A 25,340-nucleotide genomic window follows, 5' to 3' on the forward strand; every position below is an offset into this window, starting at 1 on the left:
CGATAGACCTTTTATCTTTCTTATTTCTTTTTCGTTATTACCTTAAATACCTTTTAATCTTTTAATTATTTAATTCCTTTTTTTTTTTTAAAACATTACCCAATAACACCACCCACCCCCCCAGAAAAAAAAATATCATGCCCCCCTTGTAATACAGCCTTGTAATACAACAATAGTCATCAGCTAGAAGCCTGTTTAAAAAAATTAAATTAAATTAAAAAAAGAGTAAAACATTTATTTGATTAGAGCCTCTATGACTTGTGATGAATACATCATCAGGCAGAATATACAGTATGCTGTGTGTGTTTGTGTGTGTGAGGTACTAGTATTCCCTGTCCCAAAAGGATGGCAATAGCAGAAATCTTTGACCTTATGGGGACATTTTTGGTCCCCATTAGGAAAACTGCTTAGAAATCATACTAAATGACTTTATTATTATTATTATTTTTTATTATTATATATTTTATTTATTTATTTATTTGAAAATGTAAAAAGTTTTCTGTGATGTTTACATTTTGAATAGTATAAAAATCATTATGTTCCCATAAACCATGGAAACCAAACATGTGTCTGTGTGTAAGCATATATATTGTTTGTTTGTTTGTTTGTTTTAAATATTAGGTAAGAACACAACCATGAACCATGATTTGACTTGCAGGTCAGTTGCAGGTGGAGGGGACCTCAATTAAAGTTGGAGTGTTTATAAATAATAAAAATATAGAATTTTTGATAAATAACCTGATTGTGTTAGGAAAACACTTTATCCACAGATGTAAGTACTTAAAGGTTAAATCCCATTTCACTGGATGGAAAAATTATTTGAAGTTATTTGCAAAATCCCTTCAATGGATGATGGACAGAAAAAAAAAAGTTGCAGGTGGAGGGACATTCTGGAGAATATTTGATTGGACAAAAATGTATCTGTTTTCCCCAAAGATTTAAATATGTGAATCTAAGAAAAGAGAAGAGTCATGAGTTTCACTTATTTTGAACATGCACCTTTTCGATGTGTTTCTACCATGTCATCATAACCTTATTCCATAAATACCAAAACAAGAGGCATCTTTATAATTAAAAAATCAAAAAAAAGATTTCTTCCTATTTTTATTATTTTTTTTATTAGCTCGCCCTATTGACCTTCTATAACGTCAGATTAAAGTAAGTAACGTGTGTCATTAACAATATATTTGTGAATATATCTGTGAGTACATTAGTTCACAGTTAATGTGTCTCTATCTCCAGAGCTCCTTACTCTTCTATTGACCCAGCTTCATTGAGGACACGTTTGTTGTTTCTCGGAAGTGACGAAACCAAAGTACTGATGGCGGCTCACAGTTTGCTCCCGGATATGTACTGAAACGAATTTGATGGCGTCTGATTGGACTTTTTGCATACTTGGCCGTTTGTCTGAAGTCTTGAGATTAACATCGAACCTGTCAAGCACAAGAGCTGTCGATCCGAGGAGGGATAATTTGTTGTAGAGCTCGCCAAGTCCAGAGCTAGCTGGCTTGCCAATGAAATACAAGTCCAGTTAGCCTGTGATCGCAGAGGTTTGTTTGTGTGCGTGGCAAACGTTTGACATTTTAGCAGATTTGTGACACTGGCTGGTCCAAGTGCAGCAGAGTCCCTGGTTTCTCTAGTTTGGCTCGCGTTCCTTGCATTACTTTAAAAGCAAAGAAGCGGCGGGAAGTTGTTAGCCGACCTGATTAGCTGTAGCCGTAGTTTCAGCTCTTCTGAAGTCATTGGTCTCTAGTGGATGGTGTCAGTCTCTTCTATGATTCACCGTCGCGCCGTTCATCGACTGTCAGCATGTTGAAAACACGTCAGTGTTTACTCGGGATTCGCACCTTCCTTGGAGTGACGTCTAGAATATGGAGTTTCATTTTATACATCCTCAGGAAGCATCTACGTACGGTGAGCGTGTCAGCATCTGTCAGTGTGAATGCATGTTTGTCTGTTCTCTTTATATTCTGACCTGTCATCTGTAAATAATCTTGTTTTGCTATATTTAAGAGCGCCTGTCTTCAAATAAAATTCTAAAGATCAGAAACTTTGAAACTTAAGTTATTTAGTTGACTAATTGTTGTCATGTACTAATTTCTAAGGGTAACCAGTCCTATAGTTTTACTGTAACACTTTATTGAAGAGCTGTTTAGATTCCTGCAATCGAGAATATATTTACTGAGCTGTCACTTAGGCAAATTTTATGACCCTCGGTGCAAACAAACACACAATTCGACTGGGCTATTGTAGGATCTGTACTAATAAAATATATGATGAGAAATATGAGTGGTTTAGCTTTGTTATATTTTGCTTTAATGGTTGATTTGTGTTGAAGAACTCATGCTTATCAAAAACATTTGATGAAACTTTTGTACAGTAGTAGGTTTCAGGTTGTGCCTGCTTCAGCTGCACCTCTGTAACCCTGGGGGAGTGTGTTTATGATGCTGTGTGTCCTAATTACATTGGACTATGGACCCCTCCTATATGTTTACCCTTCATGTAAAAGAATATATTCAATGTTTTGTTAAATGTTGTTTTTTGCACAAAAAAAGAACATGTTTTTAATTCCTAATAATTGCTGGGAATAATACAGCTATCGTGTAACTTCATGACAGCTATAAATTCGTACACGCGCTGTTGCTGGAAAACAGTGGCATACTGTGATATTTTTTTAGAATATTCAAACCTTTCTAATTGACGCATCCAAGTCAATTTGGATCCAAGTCGTTTGGGGGCTCCTATGGAAAAAACAACTCATATGACATTGAGTTGTTTTCATAACTATGAACCAATAAAAGTGGTGTGTTGAGTGTTAGCCTAAACCTGATTAGTGATTACCCAGTCTAATGTGGTTTATGGCTCTTAATGCTGCTGCCATTCTTAAAGGGTTAGTTCACCCAAAAATGAAAATAATGTCATTTATTACTCACCCTCATGTCGTTCTACACCCGTACACACATCATACACGTTCTACATCTTCGGAACACAAGATATTTTTGATGAAATCCGATGGCTCAGTGAGGCCTGCATAGACAGCAATGACATTTCCTCTCTCAAGATCCATAAAGGTACTAAAAACATATTTAAATCAGTTCATGTGAGTACAGTGGTTCAACTTTAATATTATAAAGCGACGAGAATATTTTTTGTGCGCCAAAAAAAACAAAATAACGACAAAAATATCTTAATTTGTGTTCCAAAGATGAATGAAGGTTTTACTGGTGTAGAACGACATGAGAGTGAGTAATAAATTACATTATTTTCATTTTTGGGTGAACTAACCCTTTAATGTCTTAATGCTGCTCAGTTTTTTCACCAACATTGAAATTTCATTTTATACATAAGTTTTATTCTAATCACAAAAAGATTTGTACTTTTTACATAAAAGTAACATTTCTTAAGCAGATATGAAAAGTACACTGATTTTCCTACTTCCCTTACACTTCTGTGACATCGTTGGACAGCTGTTTTGGGGATGTATTAATAGTCCAATCGTGGTGGCAGTATGGGGCCATTCTAGGTGGGTGGCTATACAGATGTCTGCTACATGATGCCTTCATCTGAGCTTTGCACCAGGGTGATGAAGGGGGAAAAGATGAAATATGAGAAAGAGAAATTGATTATGAAAAGAGACGGACCTCTGTCGGTCTTATCTGTCTGAATATCTTAGTGTGTTCATTTTGGAAGCAAGGAAAAGACTACATTGTTCCATGTGCATCACTGACTCTGTCTTTGTCCACTGTTCTGTTTTCCACAGATAATCCAGTACCAAACAGTGCGTTATGACACATTACCTCTCTCCCCTGTTTCCAGAAACAGACTCCGTAAGTTCTCTCACCTTTTCACCTCTGTTATTTGCAGTTCTGTCCAGTAGGGGAGCTTCTAACCACACAGATGGGTGCAATGTTGCAAATTTTTTTAAAGACACATTTTTGACCCAGAATCTGTTGTATCAAAATCACTGTCAACAGAATTAGTTTTTTTTTTAAAGGAGTGAGTACCTTATACTTTGGGTAGAATTTATTTACATGTAAAGCATTCTGTAAAATATTAATAGACTGGGAAAATATTTAGCCCAGGAGAGGTTGGTAGACATGACATAATATGAGTTCATTGAATGTTGAATCACCACTTTAACTGTGTGTGGCCAGGCGCATGTTAAAGGGTTAGTCTACCCAAAAATGAAAATTCTGTCATTAACTCACCCTCATGTTGTTCCAAACCTGTAATACTTTTGTTCTTCTTCGGAACACAAATTAAGATATTTTTGATGAGCTACGCAAATGATACTTTGACGCTTCAAAAAGTTCATAAAGGGAATGTAAAACTAATCCATATGAATTGAGCAGTTTAGTCTAAATTTTCTGAAGAGACTTGATCACTTTATATGATGAACAGATTGAATTTAGGCTTATATTCACATATAAACATTCATCAACTCACACATCAGTTATGGTAAATGGAAGATCAAGCATGTTTGCTCGACATGTGTGAGAACCAATGAGGTTTATTCTCGTGTGTTACGCAGCACATTTGAGCTTCCGCAAGAGGTTCGTTCTCGCACGTCAAGCAGGTTCGGTTGAGTTTCTGTTTATGTTCACTGATCAATGTTTATATGTGAATAAAAGCTTAAATTCAATCTGTTCATTATATAAAGTGATCAAGTCTCTTCAGAAAATGGATATGGGTTAGTTTTACGATCTCTTGATGAAGTGTCAAAGTGTCAGTTGCGTAGCTGTTTACGGAGGGACAGAAAGCTCTCAGATTTCATCAAAAAGATCTTTATTTGTGTTCTGAAGATGAACGAAAGTCTTACTGGTTTGGAACGAATTTTCATTTATCCCTTTAACTGTTTGCTGCTTTAGATGCAGTGAAGAGGAAGATCTTGGTGTTGGATCTGGATGAGACTTTGATTCACTCTCACCATGATGGCGTCCTTAGACCTACAGTGAGGCCTGGTACACCTCCAGACTTTATCCTCAAGGTACACACACACACCACTATGGATCATGGAACAACTACGATCCCTGTACTTGACGTGGCACATCCTGCGATGTGACTATCGCGGATGCGCACATTGCAATATCAATGCTAAAACGATATATCGTGCAGCCCTAGTCATAAGAGACTTCTTTCAAAAACATTTTTAAAAATTGTACTGACCCCAGACTTTTAAACGGTAGTGCAGATTTACAATAAAAAATAGAACATTTTAAAGCCAACATGAATGTGTATTAAAGTGTTAAATTTGATTTCTTTTTTAAAGTTTTTTTATCTCTCTCTCTTGTTCAGGTGGTAATAGACAAACACCCAGTCAGGTTTTTTGTCCATAAAAGGCCGCATGTCGATTTCTTTTTAGAAGTGGTGAGTGAACTCTCTCAATTTAGCAGATTAGCAAACAATTTACAATTTTTTTTTTTTTTTTTTATACATTTTGCCAGTGTACTTTTACTTGATTTGCGCAATAGTTTTTCTTTGACAAAATTCACCAATATTTAATGAGTATATTGTGTGTGTCTGTGTCTGTGTGTTCTCCTGTTTGTATATGTCAGGTTAGTCAGTGGTATGAGTTGGTAGTATTTACAGCTAGTATGGAGATCTATGGATCGGCCGTAGCAGATAAGCTGGATAACAACAGGGGTATCCTCAAAAGAAGATTCTACAGACAGGTAAAACCTACTGCCTCCACATTTGCTCTTGATAAGATATTTTATGACCAATTCTTACTCTCAGACTTTTGTTGACTGGTTCTGCCTTTTTCATGTCTCTTTGTTCAATTACTGAACCTCTGGGTCTGTTTCTCTCTTTCTTGATTTTTGTAGCACTGCACTTTGGATCTAGGGAGCTACATAAAAGATCTGTCTGTAGTACACAGTGATCTCTCCAGTATAGTTATTCTGGACAACTCGCCTGGAGCTTATCGAAGTCACCCAGGTTAGAGATGGAACATCTATAGTGTACATTCACATCCGCTCTGATTTTCTAAATTTTATGTTAAAATTGTTGTAATTCTGTGTTTAGGGACACAAACATCCATCTTGTGTGTCTATAAAAAAAAAATGCAGATGCACAAATTATTTTGTGTAATAAATTGTAATATGAATGTAATTTTAACTTTTCACCCCCAGACAATGCAATACCTATAAAGTCATGGTTCAGTGACCCAAGTGACACAGCACTTCTTAACCTGCTCCCAATGTTGGATGCATTGAGGTATGAATATTTCTTTTAGTCATGGTTATAGTATCCTCTTAATCTTGATTAGGCCTTCACAGAATTTATGCCAAATAATGAATGCCCTTTGTTTGCAAATGTGTTTATGTATTACATATTGTAAAAATTTCCAAAATGTTTTCTAATAAGATTGTAGTGCCCTCATTTAATATTTGTACCATATTAAATTCATTATAAATATTAATTGCAAAATTGATTTGTGCTGATGTTCAATAATATAGAAAAATAAACAATATATTGACTTTTAAAACTTTTACATTTTATTAATGTCTATTCAGTGTTTTACACATCTTCATTTGGGGGCTTTTCTTAATTTAAACTTGTATAAACTTGTCAAATTTATCAATAAAAATTATGAATTTAAGAGCTAGGAGGCAAGCAAATGGCATTACATACAACAGAAACAATTCCAAGACATTGGTTTCGAATTTTCCTTTCTATACCACAGGTTTGTTTCTTTTATTTCTCTGCAGACAAGAAGTAAAAGTGTTTAGGATGTGTTTTGCACATGACTACCATTTCATCCTCAAATCTTTCTGTTTCTTACTAATATTAAACTACTCTTTTGTTTGTCACTTTTTATGCTGCTGTTTCAGTAAGTTGCCCTTAGTGTGTTTTCATTCCCTTTCTAGGTTTACCTCAGATGTTCGCTCCGTCCTCAGTCGAAATCTCCACCAGCATCGGCTCTGGTGATCGTATCTGTCAGGGCCAGTCTCTCTTCTGGTCACCGTCTTGTTTTTACATGGCTCTGCCTGCTAGGTGTTAGCCTCTCCTGCGCTGGAACTGTCAGCCTCTTGTCATCATGTGAGCTCCCATTAGTCTCATGGACTCCTCTGAGGAAATGCTATGAGAAGACATGGGAGAACAGAAAGGAGAGAGAGACACATGATGGAGAAGCTATTACATATAAACTCAAAATGAGAGGCCAGCATTTTTTTCTTGTTTTTTTTTTTTTTTCTTTTCTTTTTTTTCCTTATAAAATGGAAACTCTGCCTTACAGTTGTTGGATTCAACTTGTGCATGTTGGAGTGTTTCTGAGTGAATAGGGGAGAAAGCTTCTGATTCCAATTTTACCTTTCATTTTTTGGGGGTAAATAAAGAATCAGTTAATCAGTTGTAACTACCTGTCACTTTCCACACTTCATTAGCACTTATTCCCCCCTTCCTAAATGTCAGTGTTTGTTGTTTTGTATGACCTTAGCACAAATGGTCACATGGTCTTATCCACTCATTCTCTCTTTAAACTTCTGTCCTTCCTCTCTCCTTTTTTTCTGTCTGCCATCTCAGGTATCTGAGCCTCTTCTCTATGTTAAGAGCTGAGAGCTGTTAATACCGTTGTACTAATAGTATGCTGTGGTAGAGAAAACTATAGCAGGAGAGAAAACTACAGTCCATTATTACAGATTATGGTATTAATTTTCTGTGTATCTTAAAATGGCTCATATGTGGAACCTCTGGTTAAATCAGAGAGGTTTTATCATATATTTCAAGGACACATTTTTAGATGTTCTTCGATATGGATACATCAGCCACTGAGAGAGAGACACAGAGCAACAAGGACTCTGCTATAACAGAAAAATAAAATAGAGCCTTTTGTCAACAACTGAAATGACAGTCTCTTCCACTTTTTGGGGTATTCTACATTTTAAATTGGCTGAACTATGTACAGTGAAGTATTCAGACTCTTAACCCATTTTTCATTTTACTGAATGATCGATCTTGGTATTTCGTTCTGTCTGATGTGAACAATTCATGCATGTTTCTTTTTTTATTATATTTGACCTCGTCATTTTTAAACATCATAACCCGTTTTTCCAACGATTGGCACGATTGGATTTCCTCCATCCAATCCAAGGATAGAACCAAGTCCCCGCCCTACATTTATTTATTTTCTGATAATCCGTTTCACCTGGATGTACATCAGAATAGAGAAAAAAATGATCTGCTGCTACTTCCATAATGTTGTAACTTTAATGTGAGAATGTCATATGTTAGGTGAAGCGATTGTTCCAACATTTCAATATTTTAAATTTAAGCAGTAAGAGGAGGTTTGTAACACACAATCAAGAATGAGTTTGGCCCATTTTTCCAAATAAATTTCTTCTAGGTTTTTCAGATTATACACTTGAGCACTACATTTTTTATTTAAATTGGATAGGATTGAGTTTTGACAGTAGAAAACTTTTATACATGAAATGGCTTCATATTTTTATCGGACTGAAAATTCTATCCATTATTTTAACGAGATGCTCGGTTCCTGCAGATAAAAAATAAACCCGATACCATGATGCTTCCACTGCCATTCATTATGAAGTACAAGCAAAACATATTTCTGTGTAAATCCTATATAAAACCAAATTTATACAAGTTAATCCACTGGAGCAATTTACAAGAGAATTGCTTTATGAATGATTTACACCGAATTTATTCTGCTTGTGTTTCATGAATAAAGCCCAGCATTAAGAGTGTGGGCAATCCTGGATTTAAACCACATAATACTTTGAATTTGGTCAGAAACCTCTTGGTCTCATCTGACCCATCACAACAGGATCAGTATTGTGTTTTTAGTCAGTCATCTTCATCTCCACATTTGCTACTTGATTTATGCGGCTTCTTTTGTGCCACCCTTCAATATAGTTAGTGTTATGCAGACCGCATTATGGTTAACTGATGCATCATTGCTCCACTCGAAGCTGAAATCTGAGACGTCGTCAAAGTAATTGTTGCTTTTACTGTGGCTTTGTGGCTTGTCTTCAAAAATGTTTGAACCCTGACTTTTTCCAGGAAGTTTCTGGGTGGCTTGGTAGTCAATGCCCCCCTCTGTTGTAGCCTTTTTCATTATATAGGCATTGGTTTTACTTTGGTATGATTTTAGTTATTGGTTTCATGACAGTCCGTCAGATTGTAAACTGCATAATTTTTTCCCCAGTCTTGTGTAGGCATAAGAAACTGTAACAATGAAACCTATATCATTTTAGTGCATAAACATTTACAGAGAACTAAAAGTGTAGGATTTTGAATATCTTTGAGGCACCCATTCACAACCTAAAGTTTTAGTCAAGTCCTCCCTGTTTGTTCCTGGCATGGGTTGTCCCCTTAAGAGAGGGAGTTTACTGTTAGCAAGCAGAGTTTCCCTACGAAGATGGGTAAGTTGATAAGTATCTACCTTCCAGTAGTTTTGATTCAGCTTAAAACTGGTCTGTGGTTTCTAATGACTAATTTGAAAATTTAGCTTGAATTTCTATATAAAGCACCTCATATCAGCCTGAGAACATGCATCCAGTCTTGAATGATTTGAACCTTTAACCTTTTCATTGCCAGGCCACCTGTGATGTAGACTGTATCACATTCGGTATCCTAATTGTACTTACAGAACAAAGCATGTTGTATTACTTTAACTATTTGTTTTTTTTGTTTTGTTTTAACCGTTTAGATTTCAGGTAATGCCACGTAGGCCTCCCGGCTGTTGATGACGTCATTACGCAGCTGACGGGATGTGACGTGCGCCGCCTCCCTTGTTCCTTGTTATTGGATATCTCTCCGCCCTCCGACGCAGTTGTCAAAAAGACCTAAGCTATTTTGTAAACACCGTCGACGGCAGATTTTCTTGGAGATTTTAAGCATCTCTCAGCCCTTGACAATGAAGTTTATGTACAAAGAAGAACATCCCTTTGAGAAGCGACGGTCCGAAGGGGAGAAAATCAGAAAGAAGTACCCGGACAGAGTGCCTGTGAGTCAGACAAATGAGTTGTTTTTGCCAGGGCCCTGCTCTTGCAGATAACAAACCTGTCGAGGAATTACACAGTGACAACGCTTATTCATATGGAGGAACCTTGTGAAAATAGTTATATGCTTTAAAATACGCGAAATAATGTATATATACGATTAATTAACGAATTGTCATTGTCGTTTTTAAGCTGTCCTTCAAATATGAAAGGACTAGCCTTAGCGTCAGTTAGCTTCTGTCTCAATTTGAAATTGTGGCATTGTTTAAAGTACAAGTAATAGAAGAATTAATATCTTTTTATAAGACTATATAATATAGGTTTAAATATTTGTGACATTTAAATAATACATATCAAGGTATTAAACATAAAAAGAGAGAGCCGGTAAACTGCTTTGTATCCTGCACATGATATTGAATCATTCAAATGAACCCTATTGTTTTGACAGAGTCGAGGACAAAATGACTGGAATATTAAGTTTTCTGACACATTACTATGTGGCCTCACACTGGGTTAATTTTCAGTTATATTATGTGTCGTCAGTCAAATATCAGCAGTGAAATTTGTTAGAATGGGAATGAGTTCCCCTAAACTGGGGAAAATACCCATGGCACTATTGTTATTATACAACTGAAAGATGCACTTGTTCTCACATGACTGACAGAGGTTATTATTATCATCATCATCATCATCATCATCACTGATTTGTTTTCCACAGGTGATCGTCGAGAAAGCTCCCAAAGCCAGAATAGGAGATCTGGACAAGAAGAAATATCTTGTCCCTTCTGACCTCACAGGTTAATTTCCTTGTAAAATATGGAATAAATTGCTTAATATTTAATGGTATTAAAATATGTAGGATATGTATGTAATGACACATTTTCTTATTTCTGAAGTGGGGCAGTTCTACTTCCTCATTCGGAAAAGGATCCACTTGAGGGCCGAAGATGCCCTCTTCTTCTTTGTCAACAACGTCATTCCTCCCACATCAGCCACTATGGGGCTGCTCTACCAGGTACATCCCTTTTTTGAATGAATCTGAACAACTTATTTTGCTTGTTCCAGCTTTTGCACCGGTTTGTTTACATCAGTATATTTAGGAAAGTGTCATTTTTGCATTTTTGTCATTTTCAGTGAGAATGAAACATTTCTAAACTCTTCGTATCTGTTTCTGTATTTTAGGAGCACCATGAAGAAGACTTTTTCCTTTACATTGCCTACAGTGATGAAAGCGTCTATGGGGACGTTTTGAGAGATGTGTAACCAATTTTCTTGCCCCACACTACCCCTGTTTAAAATAAAATGATCAATACGTTAGGCCACACAAAGTGTACATGTTGAATGCACTTTCATATCCTTCTCCTAGTCTGAAGTCTTGTTTGTACTCTATGCTTCCTGCATATTGTTCCTTCCTACTTTAGAGTTCCCCCCTCAGTCTTGCTTTTAGGCCCGATACTTTGTCCTGGTCTGTTTCAGTAAATTAGTGGTACTCATATCCGTAAAAGCTTTTTCAATGTTCTACACTTCTCCTTTCACATTTTCTCACTTTCCCTTGGCACCGACATGCATCCTGAAGTCACTTTGCTATTCTACAGTCTTTAATGTTTGGTTTGATTTTGTTTTTAGCTACCATATTTGCACAGACCAAAATCACTGATAATACTGGACTATCATACCATGTAATGTGTGTGAGTGTGAGTGTGTTTGTGTATCATTGCCAATAATTATTATTTTTAAATGGGTTGGGATTGCTGTTTATTTGAATAAACTGGTTAAAAGATTAAAAAGTTTATTTTCAGTTGACATATTGTAGGAGACTGCTTGTTTTTTTTCTCAGTTGTGTTATTATCATTATTATTAAGGTTAAACTTTATGACTTGATTGGCTTTTTTGGGCTTATTTTTATTATGGATTCATGTGTTTTGTTCCTTTTCCCCTAAAGATCCATCTTAAGCTTGCCACCATTATAAACCTGATGTAAAAATCTGCCTGTGTGAGTCTTTAATGAATCTGAGAATATCTGTTGTGCATGTTTTTATAGTTAATATGCATAATTTATTATAAAACATACTAATTATATAATAATAATATATAATAATAATTTAAAACTAAAACTTAAACTTAATGGGCTTTTGGGAAAAAGTCAAATACATTGTGATCCTGCTCAATAGTGCCCATGATTTTGCAGAGGTTTTAATTTAATTTTTATGTTTTATTTCACAAAGTAATGATTATAATTAATACCTGAGGAGAAGCCTTTTTAGCAACATGAGATAAGACGACCATGTAACAATTACTTTAGAAAAAAACTTGTTTTAGGTATTGCTGAACTTAGGTCAAATTTAAAATTATAGTATTGTTTCCCACATATATACATTTATGTATACTAAATTTAGCTAATAGGAGTAGCAGAATAATTCAATTATATTCCTTATTATGAGACATGTCAATAACCCACGAATAAATGATTTTCAAAACATAGTTGAAAGCTGGGCCTAATGAAAACTTGCCGTTCATTTCATTTCCATGTGGTGCTCACTGCAGAGCCAAAAGACGTCCAGTTCAGTGTTGCCAATTTAGCAATTTTGTCACTAAATTTAGTGACTTCCCTGCCCTTTTTGAGAATTTTTTTCAAAAGTTTAGGCACAAATCTAGCAACTTCTTGAACAAACCTTATCTAGATTCTTATTTTGCCTACTGATCTATATCCATATTTATATAGAATAGATCAATTAATGTGCCCTTTTGCTGTCATCTAGTGACATTTAGCTACCTGTTTTAGCTACTTTCAATTGAAAGCAGTTGGCAACACTGGTCCAGTTCTCCTTCTGAACGTCATGGGTTGAGCTTGACCTAGTCCAGCTCTACCTCTGTGGATCTAATGGGTGGAGGAATAGAGTTATGGGTAGGGTTAGGGTGCGGTTGGACCTTCTAGCTCCACCCATTACGCCAAATTACATCTAGAGAGGGGGAGCTGGACTTAACGCTCCACCCATGGCTCTGCAGTGAGCAGCCTCTTCATTTCTGCTCACTGACACTTGCCGTCATGAAGACACACCCACAGCGGAAGTGGGCCAAACTGGGTTTCCTGTCATTTTTATTTTGGTTAATTACTGATACACTTGTTTATTTTTCTTTAAGGAAAGCCTTCAGACAAGCTCAGCATACTTTTAATCTCAGAAGCGGACAAAAGTGCGTTACATGAAGATTCCACGAATTTCACTGCAAGAGTTTTGTTTAGTTCGCTGATTTTGCAAGCTAGCTGCCTAAGCTGTCACTTGAGCCGTTAGCCTGCTAACCTAATGGTCAGGTGTTAATGCATCTTACTGGAAATAGAAATATTGAAATCACTTTCGTCTATAAAATCATGCCTGTGAAAGGTGATTTTCTTGGACAGATTAACTGAATAGCCTGTCAAAACTTTCAGGTTACTGCAAGCATAGCCAGCTAGCTTGTCAAGTCATTATAGAGCTAACCCGGTGCAGGGGAGTTTGCTGATTTACTGCCTTATATTGCTTCTCAGATTACCACATCTCTTTCTTCTAATTTATATTTTGCTCTAACTCGTAGTCTTTGGTTTTTAGAATTGATATGGTAAGTTGGTTTATACAACGTAAGCAAGGCTTGTCGACTTTTTGACAGCTGCCTTAGTTCGTGTTTGTGATGTGTCATTTTGAACCTGTGAAATTTTTGAATTGTGCTGCACAGAAATAAGAGTGTTATTGATTCTGTTATGTTTTTAACATTGTCATTTAACAAGGTAAATTTCAGTTCTTTAATTGTTTCTCACTCTTCACTATTCTTGCTGTGATAAGGCCATTAATATCTTTAATCTTAGTGGACTAATTAGTGACAGAAAATGTAGCTGATATTTGTGTTTTGTGATCCATGTGTAACTTTTTTTTTTTTTTTACCTGTCACCTCTACTCCAGCTGGCACCACCAATCCCTACCATCATGCCGGCTCTTCTGGAGAGGCCCAAACTGTCTAATGCCATGGCACGTGCCTTACACAAGCACATTATGAGAGAGAGGGAGAGGAAGAGGCAAGGTGAGCCCTGGAATCTCCTGTATATTATTTTTACTACAAATAAATGAAATAATTTTCATGTTCGTGTTGCTTTCTGGTGCTTTGTGTGAATTATAGGGTTGTTGATGCACGTAGCTACTTTTAAAGTCATTTTAAAAATAACTGATCAGTTGTCAATTGTTTATCCCAGAGGAGGAAGAGGTTGACAAAATGATGGAGCAGAAACTAAAAGAAGAGGAAGAGAGGAAGAGGAAGAAAGAGATGGAGGAGAGGATGTCCTTAGAGGAGACTAAAGAGCAGGTAAGTCTGTATGATTGATTATTTTGATTATTTACAAAAGATACAGACATTATTGCACAGGACTCCTGACCAATATTTTTACTCTCTTTCTCTGTCTTCAGATTATGAAGATGGGAGTGAAGCTTCAGGGTCTTCAAGAGGAGAAGCACCAACTTTTCCTACAGCTGAAGAAAGTCCTACATGAGGAGGAAAAAAGACGACGGAAAGAACAGAGGTACGGGAAAGAGTAAGTTTTTTTTTTTTTTTTTTAAGAAATAAAAATAAGACCCTTATTCAGCAAGGATGCATTAAACTGACAGTAAAGACGTTTATAATATTACAAAAGATTTCTATATTAAAAAATTCTGTTCTTTTGAAATTCGTCAAAGAATCATATTAAAATGATTTCTGAAGGATCACATGACACTAATGACTGGAATAATGGCTACTGAAAAAATACCAAAATTAAATACTGAAAATTCCCCGCTAAAAGGAAAAAAAGAAAAGGGAAAAAAAAAACATTATTATACAAAGCTGTCAGATTTTGCAAATGACATGTCTGTTATTCAGTTTATAACTAGAATTTCTGTATATGTTTACAGTGACATGACAACTCTGACTTCAGCAACATACCAGCCAAACATGGCCATCCACCCTGGACAGCACCTTCTTAGCATGCAAGGTGACCACTATATGGCATTTTCAGTAATTTGTCACAAAAGTATAGGTCTAACAGGGTTTAGATTAAGCCAGGATTAGGCCTTAGTTCAATTAGGATATTTAAGTATCTTTTATAAACATGCCTTAGAAAAAAACATCACTGGTGTGCATTTTGAGACAAAACAATGGCATTGACATATTTTAAGATGTGTCAGTACAAGTTGCTTTCAGTTAAAACAGCTCAAACATGCATTTTAGTCCAGGACTAGCTTAAGCTTTGTATGTGAAACTGGGTTTTTTTGCTGTTAGAATTGCCCTACAATAATGACTTAATTTTGCTGTGCTTGTTTTCTATCAGCGGGTCAGGTGAGTCATGGGCGCCCAGGCGCTCTTCTTGGGGAACGCAGTAAACAGCTCTTCCAGTCTCCAGTCATTCCTGTGAGTGTGACATTTTAATGTAAAGCAATCTAAATGTGTTTAAAACATGCAAACCAACACTTTTTAGTGATGCGGGACACCTGGTTAAGTTACTACTCACTGTTGTTTTGCATGTTTGGTGTCTTCGCTTGTGTTCATTGAAAATGTTATGGGCTGCTTGCCACCACCCCAGGCACGTCATTTCCAGTCTCAGCCGGGATTCAGTGCAGGTGGAACAGAGCATGGGCAGTACTCCGGAGCCCAGCCGAGTCATAGCCCGTATGGAGTCAGTCAGCCGCAGCATACATCACCTTTTGCCTCCAGTCAGCCAGTGCCAGCCAACTATGCCAGTGGTTCACAACTTAGAGGTACCTAGTTTTAATTTTCCCTCAGTGCTTATGTTTGGAAATATGTGTATATGAGTGATTATTTGCTTGTAAGCCTCAAAGACTCATCCATCCTTCGAGTGGTCCTGACTCTCTGTGGTTCCATGGCGCTTCTTGTAAAGAGTAGGGGTGTAACCCCGGTGTCCTGGTCCAGTTCCCTCATTGGACCTTATCAATCATGGCCTCCCAATAATTCTCTTCCATTGAATTGTCTCTATCACTCTCCTCTCCACTTATGGCTAGTGTGTGGTGAGTGTACTGTTGCACTGTGGCTGCCGTCGCATCATCCAGGGGTGCGTTTCCCAAAAGCAACTCTGGTTGCATGTTACGTCATTACAACAGAAGTCAATGCGACCATAGTTGGGTAACAATGCTTTTGGGAGACCCCTGATCCCACTGCAAAGCACTTTGACTCTAGAGTAGTATTTAAAAATACACTTTATAAAAATGCTTCATTCATTAATTCAAAGGTTCTTACGTTCTTTTTCTTGTTGTGTTCTTGACCATGGTGTAAATTTGTGATGTGTTGCTGTTTCCAGGTGCATCAGCTTTCCAGGCCATGCAGTATCTGCCCCATCAGCAGCAGGGCTATGCTGTCCACAGTCACTTCACCTCTCAGCCAGGTGTGTGTAATGTGTGCGTGAATGACTTCCTTTCCCTACAGCATACTATTATAATGAAATAGTATAGTATTATTTAAATATTTGTATGGCGATATTTGATCATTAATGTTGCTGTGCTGAAAAAGTGTTTCAAATCAGTCATTTGGAAGGGAGGTACTGTACCCACACTACCATTTAAAAGTTTGGGTTTGGGTTGGTTTTAATGTTTTTGAAATAAATCTCTTATGCTTACAAAGGCTGATTTTTTTATTTTATTTTTTTTTTTATACTAATATTGTGAAATATTATTACAATTTAAAATAACTGTTTTCTATTAATATATTTTTACAATGTCTTTTCTTACTTTGATGGCAAAGCTGAATTTTCTGCAGCCATTACTGCAGTCTTCAGTGTCACATGATCCTTCAGAAATCATTCTAATATGCTGATTTGGAGTTTAAAAAACATTAATAGTTAAATAATGTATTAAATAATGTGAACATTAAACATGAACCATTTATATTTTTGTAGAAACTTTCTATTTCAGGATGAATAGAAAGTAAAAAACAGCATTTATTTGAAATGGAAATCTTTTGAAGATTATAAATCTCTTTACTGTGTCTTTCGATCAATTTAATGGATCCTTGCTGAATAGAAGTGTTTTGTTTTGTTTTTTTTGTTTTTTTGGGTTTTTTTTTTTTAAATCATACTGACCCCAAACTTTTGAACTACAGTTATGGAGACAGTACACTGCAAAGCAGCTCATTAAGTTTTGGAACAGGGCCTTTGACACATAAATGTTAAAATTTCCTCCATCTGCTTTTTGGCAGACACCTTCATACTCTGTCTGTATTCCATCCTTCTCTCCAGGTTACATCCCCAGTGCTGGGATTCCCCTGCAAAAACAGCTGGAACATGCCAACCAGCAGTCTGGCTTCACAGACTCTGTAAGTAGGGTTGGTCAGGAAGAACACTCACTAAACTAGAAAAGGAAGGTCATCTGAGTGTCTGTGTAAATAAATGACTCATATTTGTGTTTTCAGAGTTCACTGAGGCCCATGCATCCACAGGCTCTACATGTCAGTGCTGCAGGTTTGCTCCCCACACCCTCTATTGCTGTCCAGATCCCACCTGGAAAGGTCAGAGCCAAAACCAGTGAATTAAATCTCTATTAACACAGCCTTGTAATGTGCTGCATTATGGCAGATATTCATCCTTTCATCTTTAAATACTTGAATTTCATTGCTCTTGTTGTTCTTTGGGCATAAATGTCTTGCCTGTTTCTTTGGACAGTCTGGCTTACCATATGCACATCCACCAAGGCCAGCTTCCCCAGGTGCATTCACGCATGGAACGCCCTCACAACAAGCACATGCAGTGAGTTCTGTCCAAACTAAGCATACTGTTTTATTGATAGCATATATGTACATTTATACACTGTTCAAAAGTCAGTGAATTTTAAAAAAATATTTTTTATTCAGCAAGGATGCATTAAATTGATCAAAAGTGACCATAAAGACGTTAACATAGTTACAAAAGGTTTGTTTTAAATAAGTGGTGTTCTTTTTGACTTTCTATCCATCAAAGAATCATGAAAAAGTATATCATGGTATTCACACAAAATATTAAAGGGATAGTTCACCCACAAATTCTCCCATGATTTACTCACCCTCAACCCATCCTAGGTGTATATGACTATCTTCTTTCAGACAAACATAATCCGAGACATATTTAAAAATATCATTAGTCCTCCAAGCTTTATAATTGTTGTGAATGGGGGGCCACATTTTGAAGCAAAAAAAAATGCATCCATCCATAATAAAATTAATCCATACGGCTCTAGGGGGTTAATAAAGGCCTTTTAATGTAAGAAAAACATCCATATTTAAAACTTTGTAAATTCAAATAACTAGCTTCCGGCGGACGACCATACGCATACTGCGCAAATCGACTTACCAAATTAGAAATCCCCCAACGCGGTGTATGATGCAGGATGTAGGAGTATCGTAAGCTTAGACGCCTCTCGCGGTTCAAACAAATAGGGCTGGGCAACAAACTCAAGCTCCTCTTATATCAAAATCCTCTGACATTTCTCTTTAAAATTTCTCATTTTAGACTTCTAATTCGTGACCGGTGTTTTGTTTTACTCTATCCTCTGTGCTTCCGCGTCCACCGTTGCGTTATGCATCGGGTCAGAGGTTGCTCTTCCGCTGCAAATCAATGAGTACGACCATCTGCCGAAAGCTAGTTAATATAATTAATAAAGTTTTAAATAGGGAAATTTTTCTTACAAAAACACATCACTTCACTTCAGATGGTCTTTATTAACCCCCTGGAGCTGTATGGATTACTTTTATTATGGATGGATGCAACAACATTTTTGCTTCAAAATGTGGCCACCCATTCACAACCATTATAAAGTTCGGAGGAGCAAGGATATTTTTAAATATATCTCTGATTGTGTTTGTCTGAAAGAAGATAGTCATATACACCTTGGATGGCTTGAGGGTGAGTAAATAATGGGAGAATTTTCATTTTTAGGTGGAATAACCCTTTAAGCAGGACAACTGCTTTCAAAATGGATCAGCATGTTAGTTTGATTTCTGAAGGATCATGTGACACTGAAGACTGCAGTAATGGCTACTAAAAATTCAGCTTTGCCATCACAGGAATATTTTACATTTTATAATATATTAAAATAGAAAACAGTTATTGTAAATTGTAATAATGTTTCACAGTATTACAGTTCTTACTGTATTTTGATCAAATAAACGCAGCCTCAGTGATCATAAGAGACTTCTTTCAAAACATTAAAAATCTTACCAACCCCAAACTTTTGAACAGTAGTGTGTATACTATATTTTAATTGATAAAAAATGTTTCCAAAAGCTTTAATAATTCATTGTCTGATTAAGGTCTGTATAAGGAAAGTGACATTCATTTATTTATTTTTTTCTCATTCTGCTATACAGGCTACATTTCAAAGCTCTCCTCAACCAGCCCCTCGCCACACCTACCTCTCTCACAGCCAATCAGGGCAGAGGTTTTACCACCATGGCAAATAGCTATTAATTTCAGTCTATTGCAGAATGTTCGGGTTGAAGAACAGATTCACCACTTACACTTTGGAGCCTTTTGGATTAAAGCTACACAGCACACAACGCTTGGCATTATAGTGTTATCACGTAGAACACATGACTGTATTACTGTCACATGCAAGTCATTTTCTCTATTATTCTTCAATTGTTAGACCTCCTTTTGCAACAGGGTATGCCATTTGTTTCAATATTACAGTGGGATGTGTCTGAAAGTTTCTTTTATTCATATGAAGACATTGACAACAGCTGTGCCAACATTAGTAACATTACAATACCACCATTAAATAACACAACTAGAGTTAAATCTGGTTTTAAAAACTAAATAAACAATGTAGAAACAGATTAGAAGATTATATTTCCATGTTCTGTAACAGACCTCCCACTCAGGGCCGTCTATAACTTGCATTAACATTGATGAATGCACCTCTTCCCTAATTCAAAGAATAGGGAAATAATATTTTCATATGATTTTAAATTGTAAATGTAATGTTTTTAGCCAACCAACTGAATTTCACAAAATTGCACTTAAAAATATAAATTTTATTAACAATCTGTTTAAAAAAAAAAAAAAAAAAAAAAAAAGCTTGTTAAAATAGTAATAAATAGTTGTGTAGAAAAAAAAAATATTTTGACTTTGTCATCTTTTTATTTGGAGTCTTTATTGGGGGTAAGAAAAATATTTTGTAAAAAAAAAATATCCATATTTAAAACTTTAAAAAGTAAAATAACTAGCTTCCGACAGATGGCCGCACGCATCAATTTGTGGCGGAAGAGTAACCCCTGACCCGATGCATGGCATAATTACGAACGTGGAAGCACAGAGGATGAAGCAAAACAAAACGCCGGTCATGAATTAGAAGTCTAAAATGAGAAATTTTAAAAAGAAATGTTGGAGGATTTCGATATGAGAGAAGAGGAGCTTGAGTTTGTTGCCCAGCCATATTTGTTTAAACGGCGGGAGGCGTCTAAGCTTGCACAGTTTGAGTACGGTTGTCTGGCGGAAGCCAGTTATTTTACTTCATAAAGTTTTAAATATGGATATTTTTCTTACAAAAACCCATCACTTTGCTTCAGAAGGCCTTTATTAACCCCCCTGGAGCTGTATGGATTATATTTATGATAGATGGACGCATTTATTTTGGGCTTCAAAACGCCCCCCATTCACTACCATTACAATGCTTGGAAGAGCCAGGATATTTTTAAATATATTTCCGATTGTGTTTGTCTGAAAGAAGATAATCATATACACCTAGGATGGCTTGAGGGTGAGTAAATAATGGGATCATTTTAATTTTTAGGTGAACTATCCCTTTAGTAATGTAGTTGGGGAAAAAAGTGGGTTTTTTTTTAATTGAGCTATGTAAATAACTTGATTAAGTTCATACAGCACTGACTCAGAACAATTCAGTTGATTTTGGTTCAACTTTGATCTGTTTTTCGTAGGGCGTGTCTCTAGTGGGTAATTCCACAGTAATTGACCACATATTACTTCATGTCATCTTTAAAGCATGCCAGTTTTTTTTTTAGTCAGTCCTACCCACATTCCCATCGAGTTTAAGCAGGTATGCATGCACAGTGCTTCCCACAGGTTTGAAATATACTTTCCATTGTATATTGGTGGGACAAGACCCACCCAGTTTTTAAGACCAACCATATTGGGGACATTCTAAAAATGCTAAACGTGAAAAAGCTTAACGTGGCTTAATGTACTAAGACAGTGATATTAACAGACCAAACTCAGTAAACATCATACTAAGAAAGTATACTATGTACTGAAAAGCAGTTGAGCCCAGAATATGAACGCAATGCATTTAATTTGTCGTTAAGCGTTTTCCTCCCATAGAAAACCGTTATAAAGAAAACGCTTAACGTCGCTTAATGTAGCCTATAAGTGATATTAAAAGATCAAATTCTGCACAAACCAATTTGTCTGTATAGTATGCTTTAGAATAGTGTTTACTAAGTTTGGTCTTTTAAAGCCACTGTCTTAGTAATGTTACATTAAGCCACGCGTTTTCTTTATAGGAGGAAAACGCTTAACGTGCAATTAAATGTGTTGCGTTTATATTCTTGGCTCATCTGCTTTTCTGTACATAGTATGCTTTTTTAGTATGGAGTTTACTAAGTTTGGTTTGTTAATAACACTGTCTTAGTAAATTAAGCCACGTTAAGCGTTTTAGAATGTCCCTCATAGGGACCCACTCATTTTAACATCTCTAATTCAGCGCAATGAGCGCATAGTAGGCTATATGGAAATTGATTTCTTGATATCATAATGCTATTTTTGTTCGTTTAGCCAAGTGTAGTGTAAATGCAGATATCAGATATTGGTCACTTTTTTTTAAAAAAGAAGATGTAAGCAGGTCGTCAAAAAAAGTTAGATATAGTTAGTCAAAAAATCGGAATTTGCAGATCTTGATGGCCAATTCTGATTTTTTTGACTATATCCGATTTTTTTGACGACCTGCTTGCATCTTCTTTAGCTGGCTAAAAATGCTTTGGTGGACACATGGCTGCACATGCGCGTTGGCTGGTCCAGCCTGGTCCAGGAAAAAAAATGCTTTTTGTCATTTGAGCATTTAGAAACAAAATTTATGAGACAGTTGTTGTCAGATTTCATTGGTGATTTCAAATATGAAGTTTAATTGTAATCTTGGTGAACAGCTCTGGAGAATTTAATGTTTCCCCATTCAAAGAGATAGGAGCTGTCCTTGCATGACTGAAATAGCTGCCCGAGAAGTGTTTCAAAGATGGCTGCCGAATGAAATGATTTGCCTTAGGCTGTGTCCCAATTCAGAGGCTGCATCCTTCGAAGGCCACAAAGGTCAGACTAAGCTTTGTTAAAAGGGACGGTCTGGCCTATGGAGGACTGTTCTTGTCGCCTAGCAACTGTGACAGCTGCTGTTGATGAGTGGCAGAAACGTTTGTACTGGACTTTTTTTAAAGTTATTAAACTATCTGGAAACAAAACAGGGTTCACAAACTGTTTAAATATGTTCACCATGGTCCATTTCTGCATATAATAAAGAGTATAATCACATCTTAGTAAGAAATGTCAACATTTGAACCGATTTAATGGGTTTTTTTGTTGTTGTTGTTTGGGGTTTTTTTTGTTTTTTGTTTTTTTTTACATTTATCATCAGATATTTGGGTAAGTTGAAACCCAATACCTGCGTTTAAAAATGTAATTCAGCAATTTCTCTCGAAAAAATCCTGTCGTAACTGGTGTGCAATGAAGGTAGACAAGGCTGTGAAGGATCCATCTGTTGTGTCCTTAATTTCACAAGAAACAAAGGACGTATTTGAAGGAGTCTTCGAATTGGGACAGCCTTCGTCATCCCAATTATTAACTTTATAAGTGAACCTCAAGGAACATATTAAAATGATAATAATAATAAAAAAAAAACATGTCATGACCCCCATTAACTAAATCCATCATTATTCACTCAGTCTCATGTTGTCCCAAACCTTATGTCTTTCTTTTGTGTTCCATAGAACAGTTTTGGAATAATATGAGCATGAGTAAATAATGACAGAATGTTTATTTCAGGGTAAACTGTTATAAGGTCCACTGATAAGAGTACTGTGAGCATTATTCACTGGAAGTATGTGGTTAGCCATCAGAGTCTTCCAAGTTGTCCTCTAAAAACCGCTAAAACTTGGCAGGAAGTTATGGAGGAAGTTGTGTAGGTTGGGACTGGTCTGCCTCCTTTTCCGTACCACTCCTTTCACAGTAATTACATTTACTAAGGGGTTTGAGAGACACTTTTTTTGTGGTTGCAGCTCACAGATAACATCAAGTGAAAATATTTCATAAACTTGTGTTTAATTTATGTAAAATAATTTGTATAAAACATTACGCATTTAAACTTGGTTCAGTCTTGAGTTTTAGTGCTTATGTATAAGTATATGGATTAATTAAGTGAATATTTGGTATAAAAGTGTGTGAGTATATGCATGTAGAAAAAGAGCGGGAATGAGGTGTGTGTGTGTTTGAGTGAGCGAGTGAGTGAGTGAGTGAGTGAGTGAGTGAGTGAAAGAGAGCGAATACAAATTTAGCTGTTGATTCACCTCCGGCCCGCCCACTTACTGTTGGCCTCAGCTGTTTTCCTTCTCGAACTGCTCCGTCTCAAACCGTCAAGAGTAAACCAAAGTGAGAATGAAAATGATTGTGACTGCCAGTGAATAATGTTGAAGATGACATAAACCAAGCTCCTTAGAAAGAAGAAGATCCTTTGGGTTAACTTTGTGTGTGCACTCAGTGAATAATGAACACATTCGTCTGTGACTTAAGTGAGCTCTATGCGATAATCCGAGATTTCATGTTTCATTTTGAAAAATCCCAACCTTCAACTTAAACGGCTGTTCAGTCACAGTTTCCTTTTCAGTCATAAAACAAACCTCAGAGCTAATTTACAGCAAAATTTTAGTCAGCTTGAGTAAAAGAAAAAATCAAAAGTGAAACTACTTAGCACCTCTTCAGCTGTTATATCAGACCCAAACGAAAGACAGTTGTTCGTCACATCATTCGGAGTGTTGTGTTTGTTCCCTGTGTGTTTAATGTAGTGTGTACAGTGTGATGCTGGGTCAGTTAGTCAAATTAGGACAGTGACGTGAGAGAAAACATGTGACTAAACAGGCGGGAAGATTCAGCTCGGAAGAGAATGAAGAGCTTCAAAATGAGAGAACTGTGTACAAACAAGACAAGTACAAGAAGAGCACATTTGATCTCCACCATCATTTTTGAATGGAAATTGAAGACACATTGTATAAGACACTGAAATGGCTGGGAGATTTTGTATGCAGGCCAGCTACTGGTGAGACAGCAGGGCGGAAGTTGACAATGCAGTTTAAGCCGGTATGAGAGAGAGAAGAAGGGAGGGAGAGAGAGAGAGAGAGAGAGAGAGAGTGAAAGCCTCTCATGACTCATGAAGATGGGGCTTCTTTCGAAAAACAAGAAAAATACATTATGCCGAAAGCAAAAGAAACAGAATTTTTGGTGTATTACTTATGATAACATTTTTTTTTTTTAAGTGAGATGCGTCAAAATGAAAGTGCAGTGGCAACCAATGAATGGGTCTGACTCTTCGGCTCTTGGCAGGAACGTACTGCATCACTGGGTACCGATGGTTATGGTTTGTTTGTGTTTTTTTTTTTTTTTCTTGGAGTTCTGTCTACCTATAAATCAAGTAAGTGACAGTATCTGAGTACATATATTTTTGTCTTTACATTTTACTCAATGTCGTATTTTGACTGTTTGGGATTTAGTTGTGGAATTGTTACAAGTTGTAGTCACTTATCATATACGGTCAAAATACATTCCCGGGTATTTTCGAGGGTATGCGGTCCATCCATATATTTAAAAAAGCGCACGAAAAACTATTGGTTGTTCTTTGACCCCCCTTCATGACGTTTTTGTTTCTTATTTGACAAGTTCACTGCATAAACTAATGCAGCTGTCTTTCTGTCTCAAACTGATTAATATTCACGCTCCGTTAAGCGCCGATTAATTTGCGAGATGGAACCAACATATCCTTCGACTTCATATTCGGGATTTGAGAATTTTATTCCCAGTTATCGGACTGAAGCTCCAAACTTTAACAACAGGTGGGTGACAAGGTAGCTGACCTATATAAGTTCTGCATAAATTTGTTTATATATCAGCAAATCGAATGTAATATAGATCACTTTTACATTTATGTATGCAATTTCGGATACATTTCGTCCTGTTTTTAATATTATTATCCTCGATTTGGTCAGAGGTACCTGGTTGCTAAATGCTAAGTAACATGTGCTTGGTAAGAACTATGATGAGACACAAGTAAACACTAAGTTAAATCTCAGTATTATCTTCGAAATATAATTTCGAGCAATTACCTATACCAGCTTGTTGTACGTTTATGATTT

The 25,340-nt window shown here is 36.4% G+C and overlaps 3 protein-coding genes across 7 annotated transcripts; all 3 read left to right on the forward strand.

Moving 5' to 3' along the window:
* The first annotated feature begins 1,082 nt into the window (after positions 1 to 1,082).
* Positions 1,083 to 9,903, forward strand: ctdnep1a (CTD nuclear envelope phosphatase 1a). Of its 2 annotated transcripts, none has more exons than XM_051893230.1 (8): positions 1,083 to 1,914; positions 3,761 to 3,827; positions 4,869 to 4,987; positions 5,296 to 5,367; positions 5,556 to 5,672; positions 5,826 to 5,937; positions 6,132 to 6,216; positions 9,671 to 9,903. In XM_051893230.1, exons 1-8 carry the CDS (start codon positions 1,810 to 1,812, stop codon positions 9,705 to 9,707), a joined length of 714 nt encoding a protein of 237 aa, XP_051749190.1. In that variant the 5' UTR covers positions 1,083 to 1,809; the 3' UTR covers positions 9,708 to 9,903. The 2 variants fall into 2 exon arrangements, with proteins under 2 accessions (XP_051749190.1, XP_051749189.1); XM_051893229.1 differs by lacking the exon at positions 9,671 to 9,903 and adding an exon at positions 6,870 to 8,359 and having other exon boundaries at positions 1,093 to 1,914.
* On the forward strand, positions 9,690 to 11,948 carry gabarapa (GABA(A) receptor-associated protein a). The gene is made up of 4 exons (XM_051893231.1): positions 9,690 to 9,967; positions 10,681 to 10,759; positions 10,859 to 10,977; positions 11,145 to 11,948. The coding sequence occupies exons 1-4, from the start codon at positions 9,878 to 9,880 to the stop codon at positions 11,223 to 11,225; spliced, it is 369 nt and encodes a 122-aa protein (XP_051749191.1). The 5' UTR covers positions 9,690 to 9,877; the 3' UTR covers positions 11,226 to 11,948.
* Positions 11,949 to 12,970: 1,022 nt separating this feature from the next.
* Positions 12,971 to 20,057, forward strand: gps2 (G protein pathway suppressor 2). Of its 4 annotated transcripts, XM_051893226.1 has the most exons (13): positions 12,973 to 13,154; positions 13,533 to 13,556; positions 13,895 to 14,012; positions 14,182 to 14,291; positions 14,393 to 14,517; positions 14,873 to 14,952; positions 15,289 to 15,368; positions 15,541 to 15,715; positions 16,273 to 16,356; positions 17,206 to 17,282; positions 17,379 to 17,474; positions 17,629 to 17,712; positions 19,308 to 20,057. In XM_051893226.1, exons 2-13 carry the CDS (start codon positions 13,554 to 13,556, stop codon positions 19,398 to 19,400), a joined length of 1,125 nt encoding a protein of 374 aa, XP_051749186.1. In that variant the 5' UTR covers positions 12,973 to 13,154; positions 13,533 to 13,553; the 3' UTR covers positions 19,401 to 20,057. The 4 variants fall into 4 exon arrangements, with proteins under 4 accessions (XP_051749187.1, XP_051749186.1, XP_051749185.1 ...); XM_051893227.1 differs by having other exon boundaries at positions 12,971 to 13,556; positions 14,393 to 14,505; XM_051893225.1 differs by having other exon boundaries at positions 12,974 to 13,556.
* The last annotated feature ends 5,283 nt before the right edge of the window (positions 20,058 to 25,340 follow it).

The sequence above is a fragment of the Ctenopharyngodon idella genome, chromosome 5, assembly GCF_019924925.1.
Source record: "Ctenopharyngodon idella isolate HZGC_01 chromosome 5, HZGC01, whole genome shotgun sequence".
In the NCBI taxonomy this organism is placed as follows: domain Eukaryota; kingdom Metazoa; phylum Chordata; class Actinopteri; order Cypriniformes; family Xenocyprididae; genus Ctenopharyngodon; species Ctenopharyngodon idella.

Coding starts and splice junctions, on each gene's coding strand:
- ctdnep1a (XM_051893229.1), top strand. CDS start 1,810: ATGTTGAAAACACGTCAGTGTTTACTCGGGATTCGCACCTTCCTTGGA. Junction 1,915..3,760: donor TCAGGAAGCATCTACGTACG/GTGAGCGTGTCA, acceptor TGTTTTCCACAG/ATAATCCAGTACCAAACAGT. Junction 3,828..4,868: donor TGTTTCCAGAAACAGACTCC/GTAAGTTCTCTC, acceptor TTGCTGCTTTAG/ATGCAGTGAAGAGGAAGATC.
- gps2 (XM_051893226.1), top strand. Junction 14,013..14,181: donor GAGGGAGAGGAAGAGGCAAG/GTGAGCCCTGGA, acceptor TGTTTATCCCAG/AGGAGGAAGAGGTTGACAAA. Junction 14,292..14,392: donor TAGAGGAGACTAAAGAGCAG/GTAAGTCTGTAT, acceptor CTCTGTCTTCAG/ATTATGAAGATGGGAGTGAA.
- gabarapa (XM_051893231.1), top strand. CDS start 9,878: ATGAAGTTTATGTACAAAGAAGAACATCCCTTTGAGAAGCGACGGTCC. Junction 9,968..10,680: donor AGTACCCGGACAGAGTGCCT/GTGAGTCAGACA, acceptor TGTTTTCCACAG/GTGATCGTCGAGAAAGCTCC. Junction 10,760..10,858: donor TGTCCCTTCTGACCTCACAG/GTTAATTTCCTT, acceptor TTATTTCTGAAG/TGGGGCAGTTCTACTTCCTC.